Source organism: Pholcus phalangioides, unplaced genomic scaffold (genome assembly GCF_987345545.1).
Source record: "Pholcus phalangioides strain wild (caught in Gottingen) unplaced genomic scaffold, Ppha-v1.0 ptg000020l_1, whole genome shotgun sequence".
NCBI lineage: Eukaryota > Metazoa > Arthropoda > Arachnida > Araneae > Pholcidae > Pholcus > Pholcus phalangioides.
In genome coordinates, this window is record NW_028301613.1 from 13678473 (window position 1) to 13688508 (window position 10036).

General features: G+C 46.2%; 1 protein-coding gene across 1 annotated transcript; it reads left to right on the plus strand.

Moving 5' to 3' along the window:
* The first annotated feature begins 71 nt into the window (after positions 1-71).
* Positions 72-3181, plus strand: mRRF2 (mitochondrial ribosome recycling factor 2). The gene has a single exon (XM_089248646.1). It carries the CDS (start codon positions 444-446, stop codon positions 2634-2636), a length of 2193 nt encoding a protein of 730 aa, XP_089104772.1. The 5' UTR covers positions 72-443; the 3' UTR covers positions 2637-3181.
* The last annotated feature ends 6855 nt before the right edge of the window (positions 3182-10036 follow it).

The following is a 10036-nucleotide window of genomic DNA, read 5'->3' on the forward strand; positions in this document are numbered from 1 at the left end:
AGTCTAAAGTACTGATAAGATTGTATAATTATGTAACACTTTTTTTGAGTCGCAAAGTCAAAGTCGTCTGCATTGGTTTACAGGTTTGTTTGTAAACAGGCAACCAGGACGATTTCCCCAGTAGGTATAGAGGACACTAATCATTCAAGACAAGCCAAGGCGATTTGGTCGTCGTCCCGAAGCCTACAGCAGGTGGAGAGGACGCTGAATTGTATTGTGTCGTATTGCGTGGACTTGGTAAAGGACGTTAATCTACATGTGGACTTGTGCCGCGAGGTTGGTCAGGGACGGCTGCCTCTTGTATAAACTAAACTCTAATTCAATTTCGCTGGGAAAGGACGTTTCAGTAGGTAATCGTAGCCATTTAGTATTGAAATATTCTTTTCATTGCCTTGTGTGTGTGTGAAAAATGACTTCGTGGTTCTCGAAATAACTTCGGGAACATGTTTAGAAAGAGCGCGATTTCCATATTTTACAAGAAATTCAAGTCCCGCGGCGTCGGGCAACAAAATCGGCGCCTCTCCACCGAGAATGTCAGGAACATCGGTATCGTGGCCCACATCGACGCCGGCAAGACCACGACCACCGAGAGGATGCTGTATTACTCGGGCTTCATACGCGCCATGGGCGAGGTCCACGAGGGGGACACGGTCATGGACTACATGCCCCAGGAGCGCGAGAGGGGCATAACGATATCCTCCGCGGCCATCACCTTCCCTTGGAAGAAGCACGAGGTCAACCTCATCGACACTCCCGGACACGTAGACTTCACCATCGAGGTCGAGAGGGCGCTATGCGCCTTGGACGGCGCGGTGGTAATTCTGGACTCCTCGGCGGGGGTCGAGGTCCAGACCCTGACTGTGTGGAACCAAGCCAAGCGCTACGACGTCCCTTGCATCGCCTACCTGAACAAGATGGACAAACCTAGGGCTGATCACAAGATGTCCATCGAGTCCTTGAAACAGAAACTGAAGGTAAGGCCGCTCGTGTTGCAGGTCCCTGTTGGTGTGGGCCGTGATTTCTGTGGTGTCGTCGACCTAATACACATGAGGAAGCTCATTTGGGACAAAACTGGTCCCAACAAAGATGGCAGCACCTATGCGAGTCGTGATCTAGACTCAAAAGACGATGGGGAATTTGTTTCGTTGGTCACAAAGCAAAGAGAAGAGCTCGTCGAGACTGTTGCAGATCTAGATGACGAGTACGGCAGTAAGTACATACTAGATGGGCAGGACGCATTGAGTCACATGGACCTGATCAAAGCAATCAGGCGAATCACTCTGAAGCGTGCTGCCGTTCCAGTCCTCTGTGGGAGCTCGTATAAGAACATGGGCATCCAGCCGCTTCTAGATTCTGTGGTTCTGTATCTACCGAATCCCAATGAAAGAACCAATGACTTGATGAGGACACACTCGGATAAAGGTGATGTTGTTCGTGCTCTGGTGTTCAAGATCACACATGATAAAATGCGTGGTCCTCTGACGTTCCTTCGGACATACTCTGGTTGCATTGAGAGTGGCCAGAAATTTTACAATGTCAACCGCAAGAAAACAGAGAGAATAACAAACCTAATGCTGCCTCTAGCGAATGAGCTCAAGGACGTGTCGTCCCTGCCCGCTGGACGGATCGCAGTCGTTGCCGGCCTGAAGGATGTCGTGACGGGCGACACTCTTGTGTCTGGCTCGTCTCTGAAGAAGTTGGATGCTAGCGCGGAAGAACTTGGACAATACAACACTATCCTGCAGGTCCCAGATCCCGTTTTCTTCTGTACAATCGAGCCGCCGTCGTTGGCGGCGCAGAACAAGTTGGAACTGGCCCTGCAGTGTCTCGAGAAAGAGGACCCAACTTTTCACGTGAAGTACGATGAAGAGATGGGACAAACTGTTATATCCGGAATGGGAGAACTTCATATTGAAGTCATCACAAAACGGATATTCGAGGAGTACGGTATCAAGCCCTATCTCGGTCCTCTGCAGGTAGCATACAGGGAATCCGTAGTCAAAGAAATCGTTCATGAGTACGTGCTTAGTAAAACTCTCGGAGGCAACAAGAACTTTGTTAAGATAAGCCTGTCTCTGCTACCGTGCCGCGGCAGAGGGAACAAGTTCAAGGAAGTGAAGGTCATCGTCACGGATGAGAATGGTCTGGGTAAGCTTCGTCCAGATTACTTGAAAGCTGTGAACAGCGGTGTTTTGAGTTCCCTACAGAATGGACCAATACTCGGATTCCCAGTCATAGACGTCCTGGTAAATTTACATTGGTTGGACATCGGTAGAGGTACGACCTTACCCATGGTCACGGCAGCTTCCTCGCAGTGCGTACGGGAGATGCTTGGCAAAGTATGCACCATTTTACAAGAACCTGTCATGAGGCTGTGCATAACGATCGAGAAAGGCTATGCGGGAACCATACTTGGGGATTTATCACAGAGACGGAGCCAAATTTTAGACATGGAAGTTCTGGGCGATGTTGAGGTGATCCACGCTAGGACGCCGCTGTCGGAACTGAAGGGTTACTCGACCACTTTGAGGGCTTTATCATCCGGGAGATGCACTTTTACAATGGAGTTTGATAATTACGAGCCGATGGAAGCGGAACAGCAAGCCAAAGCGATAACATGCGCTTCTGGATTTTGATATATTTCAGACCATGAAAAAAAAATATATAGATGGCAAAATGTGTATTATACGGACAAGAAATGAGTGTAAATCAATGTTTTTTTGTGGAAAATGGTCAGATGCGACAATCTGAATACATGACGTGAATTGAAAATGACTTGCTGTTAATCTTTATAGTTTATGTTGACGTTCTGCTCAGAGAATTGTGTGTTGGAAGTTTATGTCAAGTTTAGCTGTTTTCGATTGTTATGTGGAGATCATGAACAAGAAGCTGTAGCTAGACCAACACAAAACAGTCGTCTTGCTGTGGTATGGTATTGTAAATCAGGGCTTGACAAATTCCAGGTCGTCATAACAATCAAAAGATTTATATTGTTGTCGATAACTTGCTGTGTGTGGGATTAATATCTCGGAGCAAAAGAAATAAGGCTCTTAAAATATTTGGTTGGCGCCTGGAATTATATTATTTTTTTCTTAAGCTCTAGTCATAAATATAATGCAAACAGATTTAAGCTACCTGTAAAGTATACACAACCAATCGTGTCTAAAAAAATCATGTGCATTGTTGCCACTAAATGAGGTTCATTCTCTGCAGTAAACTCGTTCATCTATGCCCATACTGTTTCCATCACCCATCAGGCTCTCGGCTCAAGAGAGGATCCGAAAGTAGAGGCTATCGCAGTAGAATCCCGATAATTCAAGGTTAGTGGGATCGAGACAACCATGAGAGAGAACTTGGGTCATCCGAAAAAATAAATAAAACACATGCTTGTTTTGCTTGGAAAAAAAGGAAATTGAGTTGCCCACCTAGGGCCAGGACTTCTGGTGGAGCTCCAGAGAGGGCCATCTTCCCCTTGTTCTGTTACGTTAACAAAGTCCCTTCCCGGGATCCAGAAGTTTTTGCTTTTTTTGCGTTTTGTCCTCTGTACATTTGCCCTGTTCGTGTGAGTGACTGACCATCTGGCTGACTGAATGACCATATGAATGATCAAGTGAATGGCCATATGAGTGACTGAGTACGTGGTCACAGTCACCAACTTGATCACTCATCCTGTCTCTAACTTGATCGTCAGTACGGTCACTCCCTTGGTAACTGATATGATCACTCAGTCATGTATATATATATGGTCACACATTTGGTCAGTCAATCACTGTCAGGGCAGGCAAAATTTCTGTAAACCTCCTTCAAACAATAATATCAAATTATATATATATATACAGTCAAATTCTATTATAGTCCCCCCCCCCCCGCCCGATATAATGGCAGACCTACTTTAACAGAAGTTTTTAATAAGCAAATCTTCCATGTACTACAAGGGTTCCATAGGGATTAGATACAACGCCATAGGGTTAGAATTCTGTAAGATAAATGGTGACGTTAGATTGGGGTTTGACTGTCTCATAGGAAGATGTCTAGAAACCATAATACACCCCCAACTAGTAAATCTTTTCTTCGCAGAAGTTCCTCCGAGAGAACAACTGCCACAAGCAAGCCATGGCGCTTCGTTGCAGGACATTGCTGGTCTTGTGGCTTTTATCTCAACTCATTCACATTACACGTGATCTCAGCTGAATACGAGTGTAAGTCCATTCTGTGTTGGTCAACTTTTAGATTCTCATACTACATTCTTTTTAAGCAATTGGCATAGAGCTGGAGGTTTTATCTCTGTTGGCAATATTGGGGGGGGGGGGAAAGCAGAAATATTTAAGGACCAGGTGACACACCCTGCTTTACATCTCATTGAAATATTGAGGCTTTCCCGAAGGATGAGCATATCCATACACTCAGCATCAAGTGTTAAAATAAGAGCCAATGGGCCGTCAAGTAATATAACGTCAACACCCTTGCATATAATTGAAAATCATGTTGCTCGATCTTACGCCTTGTGTAAATGAATATCAGAATCAGAAGTCTTTGCCAGCAGAAACAAAAGCCACTCTCATAATCAGACTTGCATAGTGGAGGATGGTGGCAAAATTATATTCGTGTAGGGCCAGAACTGGGGTGGTTGGGGGCAGCAAAATTTAGGGAGAAACAAAAACACTGGTGTAAAAGTAACTATTAATATCACAGTGAAAGGGATGTTCGACCTCCCCCCCCCCCCCCCACACAAATCCTAGCCTTTTCCGCCTTGGGGTCCTTCCCATGATGCTCTTAAGACAGTCCTTAATAGAAGCAAATGTGTAGGGCCTCTTACAATTTCTGAAGGACTTTGCACAGGGCCGTTTTGATAGCCTTGTAGGTTTGCCCGGCGAAGATATAGTCTAGGACCCACACCTACCTAGAAGTCGGAGGGAGGGCCGACTTTAGGGCCATGAGGCTGCACGAGGCGCCGCTTTAGCATGGACGCTAAATCCAAGTCCGAAAGAGCAAAGAAGCTTTTGTTGACCAGAAGAAAAGAGATCGGTCAGGGCCGCAACTAGATGCTTGGTCAGCACGGACGTCTTAAGAGCATTATGGGTCCCCGGGCCAAGTTATTTCAGTGAGACCCTATCTGACAAATTCTCGAAAAATTCAACTGCTACTCATTTTTCTGAGGCCCATGCGTTAAGACGGCACTGGGGGCAAGCGCGCATTTTGGCGCCCCCATATTGTTGAAGGAGAGGTTAAAGAGTGAAATTTGCGCCCACCAGACCCGCCTGCACCCCCTAGTTGCGGCCCTGCGATCAGGGGAGTAAAAAATAGGACCCGTTTTTAGAGATTTAATCTCTACCTGTGTGGGACCAATTTTTGGCAACCCCTGAACACATTTTTTTTCCCTTCGAGCAGAGCTTCTTAATATGCTTTGCACCTGACTATCAACATATATATTTACTTTACAAAATCGTAGTCCGGAAATAGAAAGGATTGGCCCGGGGGCCCATGATGTTCTTAAGACGGCCCTGGTCCGCTGACATCGTGAGTGGTCCGGTAAACGAAATCTACTCTGATCAATATTATTGACCAACATTCGATATCGAAGGACCGGACGCACCTCGCTCCCCGAAATCATTTCGTGTCAGCTAGAAACGTGTTACATAATCACGCTACGCGTATTCTTGGCGGAGCGCATCAGCTTAGGACGGCTATATAGCGCATGGCCTTGGCATCAGTTACTCTGCCGTCTGTTTGCTCCGGTTTGAAGGGAAAGGAAAGGAAACACGAGGGAGAGAGAGAGAGAGAGAGAAAATCTGTGAAATGCATTTCACACGACGCATTTGACTCCTCCAGAAGCACTCAGCCAATCACGCCCGATGTAAAACGTGGGACTTGTTGTGCTCTGTAGGAAAACAATCGAACCGCTTTTCTTATTGGTGAGTGGACAGCGTGTTGCGCTGGGCGATTCACGTTGCACAGAAAACCTGCTCCAAGGAAAACCATTACGTAAAGCCAGGTTTTCTTAGGAGCAGGTTTTCTGTGCCGCGTGCAACGTGAATCGCCCAGTGCGACGCACCGTCCACTCACCAATAAGAGAAGCAGCATGACTGTTTTCGTACAGAGCGCAATACGCCTCACGACAGCGCTTTACGTCGAGCGTGATTGGCCGACTGCTTCTAGAGTAGTGAAATGCGCCGCGCGTTTCACCGATCTTCTCTACATTTTTTTTTCTTTCCCATCCTCTTCAAGCCAATAATAATAAACATTTGCATATGCTGTATAGCCGTCTTGGGCTGATGCGCCACGCTAGGAAAACGCAAATACGTAGCGTGATTATGCAACACGTTTCAGCCAATGCGAAATGGTCCAATTCGGTTCACCTGGTGCAAAAACCTAATCCTGGGAAAACCCAGCTTCAGATCTCAAATTTGTCACCACCACATGAATCATTTTTAATTTCGAGATAAGGTGGCAGCACCAACAGTATGAGCGAAATAAAGGATAATCCCATAGGAAAACCTATCGTCTGCTTTTTCCAAGGTACTTCATTTTGTATGTGTTCTTAAGTTCCGGTAAAAGAACTGAACTTTCTGTCCAGCTCAGTTTGCAGGTTTTGCTGGTAGGGAACCGAACTAAATGAAAATTTCTTCTTCCTTGATCTGAACTTTATAATCACCGTATGAGTGATTTTTAATTTTGATGTTAGATGGCAGCACGAATACTAATTAATAATAAACATCACGCATCTGGAGTTCCTTGCTCGTCTTCCATGGAGGAAAGCTCCGGAATGTATTCTTTCCTCCACGCTCGTCTTCAGTCGTCTGCTTTTCCCAAGACACTATATTTTGGATGTCTCCTTATGCTCTGAAATATTAACTGAGCTCTCTATCCAGTTCAGTATTTGGGCTTTGCTTGCAGGAACAGAACCGAAGGAATAATTCAGCTCCAAAAAAAAACATGTTATCCAAAAGATATAAGATCCAAAAGGTCTAAAGCCGGGTTTTCGTAGGAATAGGTTTGTTGCGCAGCGTGAACCGAATTAGACTATTTCGCGCCGACAGAAACGCGTTACATAATCTCCGTGACGGGGGCTCCGCGATATCAAAGAGTTTTGGGAAATACTATTCTCTCTGGAGCGATTTTTCTAATGGAAGTACCTTGATGAAGGTCTACCCCCTGTGTTTAAAACACGAAAATGTGAAACGTTTTGTGTGTACGTGTCACGTTTCTATACATTGTTCGAATGCACCAGGAACCGTTCGACTTACCGGGAACAGATTTCGCTCTTACACCTTAAAAGACCCAAGTTTAACGATGAAGCTTCGTCAAAAAAAATTGTCGTTAAGTCGACGAACTCCAGAAAAATAGTCGGAAAATGTTTTGCGGGGGGGGGGCGGGCGGAGAGCTTAACCAACGATGACTGTTGTGTGACGGGAGGGGGGGGGGTGGAGTAAGCAGGGTAAACGAACACAACCAGAGGCTCTGTCACCGAAGTGATTCTTAGCTCAGTGTCCCGAAAGACATGGTTGTGTCGGAAAAAGTTCCAGCCGGATGAGAAGAATTTTTTTCTGCTTCACCTAAAATTTTCAGCTCGTTCCTGAGCTCCCTATGCCATATATGCTCAACCCCGCGGGCCAATTGTGGCCCTCGGAGTCATCTGATGTGGCCCGCGACCTCAAACCTAATTTTGTGAAAATGAACTAAGGGCATCAGATTACTCAAAAGTGACCCCGCGGGACAGTTCCACATATCTTAAGTGGTCGGCGCTTATTCCCAGATAACCTAAGTCACTCCACAGCACATTTACGAATCACCTAAGTGATATAGCACGCTGCTTCAGATCACTTAAGTGATCCACGGCACATTTTCACTTCAATAAGGAGAGCCTGCGGAATATTTCCAGATCAATTAAGTAGCCCGCGGCACATTTCTGGACCACTCAAGTGGCCACAATATCAGATAACTAAAGAAGTCCGCGGCACATTTCTTCCTCCCCCCAAACAGATCATATCCCATCACTGTGTCTCATTGAAGAGATTGTTGTCTAAGAGTACTTGGGCCGTGCTAGAAGCTGTTCGCGTACCTAACGTGAAGGTTTATTTTTTATGTAATGCCTGTTATAGTGCTGCCATCTACATTTCGAACTGTGAGTGAAGCGTGATGATTGAACATTTGTACCGTTGTGTGGGCCTGTCGCTCTGTATGGCGAGACTTTTTAACGGGGAGATCGGCTCGCTGTCGGGAACTACAGGAAACCAACTTCAGGCGACTACCGCTGTGGTGCCAGTGGGGTTCGAACCCGGGTTCTCCGCGATGCGAGTCCGTCACTCTGACCACTCTGCCATCGCAGTGGCCGGCATATTTTCAGATCTACTCAAGAGGCCCACGACCCGTTTTGAAACCAATGGAGTGGTTTGAACTCTCGAAAAGTGTGAGCATCATTGTCCTATGCCATATATGCTCAACCAATGCCGCGCTGGTCAAATGTGGCCCGCGACCTCAAACCGAAATTCGTAAAAATGAACTAAGCGGCACTTAAACAGATCTGTTAAGTGGCTCACGTTGCAGTTCCACATCAGTGACCCGCGGCATATTTACATATTTCTTGAGTAACGTGCGAAACAGTTCCAGAGCACTTCAGAGACAATTTTAGATCGCAGGTCATTCAAGTGGCCCGCGGTACATTGATCTTTACTCGTTACAGAGCACAATTCCAGATCTCTTAACTAACATGCGGTGTTGTTCCTGATCACGCAAGTGTCTCGCGGCGCATTTAAAGGTGACTTATGTCAGGGGGTTCTTGACCTATGGGTCGCAAGGTCTTCCGAGATGGGTCATTAAAATCCACTAACAATCCGGGACGGGGGGGGGGTTGTATTACCAGATTTTCCGAGAAGGGTCGTATAAATCCATTTACACAGCCAGGTTCTTTGAGCTATGGGTCACGACCCAAACTTGAACCGTTGAGCCCACTTACAGTCAGGGGATTCCTGATTTATGGGTCACTAAACAAGTTTGATTCTCTGAGACTTCCGAGATGGGTCGTACAAACTATTACAGCCAGGGGCTCTTGTGCTACGACCCACACTTGATTCGTGGGGGTCTTCCAAGTAGGGCCGTGTGAATCTATTTGCAGCCAGGGATTCTTTAGCTGTTATTCACCACTGGAGTTTAATTCTCAGTGGCTTCCGAGATGGGTCGTATAAGTCCACTTACAGCCAGAGATTCCTGAGCTATTGGTGGCAACCCTAACTTCATTTGCAGGGTCTTTTGAGATGGGTCGTACAAATCAACTTACAGTCTTGTTATAACTTTTGGGTAATTTCGAAAAACGTAAACAGTCCCTTGGGTCGTGAAGCTGATCTTTTTGTTGATTTTGGGTCGTGACTAAAAGAAAAGGTTAAGAACCCCTGACACAAGTTACTCGCGGGACCGTTCCAGATACCTCGAGAGGCGTATTCACAGATCACTTTAGTGACCTGCGGAGCTGTGGAAGATCACGCAAGTGTCTCGAGCTACATTTAACGCCGGGTTTTCCTAGGAGCAGGTTCTTCAGCTCTGCGTGAACGGAATTTTGCGTCGGCAGAAACGTGTAACTTTATTGCGCCACTAGTTAGTGGCGCATCATCTGTTCTGTCGTCTGAACATCCACGTATTTTTGCTCAATGAAAGAGTGACAGAAAGGAAGGTAGTCAAAGAAAACACAACAAAAGTGTTCCGGGAAATGCGCGGCGTACGACGCATTTGACTCCTTTAGAAGCACGGAAACCAGATTAAGATTCCATAGGAACTTCTAACGTATTGCAGGAGCGCTGGAAAAAAGAACAGAACCCCCTTCATCGAACAGAGCACCCACGCGCCCTGAACCCGCACCGTCATTTATTGCTTAAGCCGGGTTTTCCTAGGAGTAGAACTTTTGCGCCGTGTGCAGCGTGAAAACGCTGATTGGTAAAAAAAAACACCCCTGAATTTCAAGTTTTTAACCAATCAGCGTTTTCACGCTGCACACGGCGCAGAAATTCTACTCCTAGGAAAACCCGGCTTTATTGAGAAAGATTAC

Bases quoted from the DNA above. Each gene is read 5' to 3' on its own strand.
- mRRF2 (XM_089248646.1), top strand. From the start codon at position 444: ATGTTTAGAAAGAGCGCGATTTCCATATTTTACAAGAAATTCAAGTCC.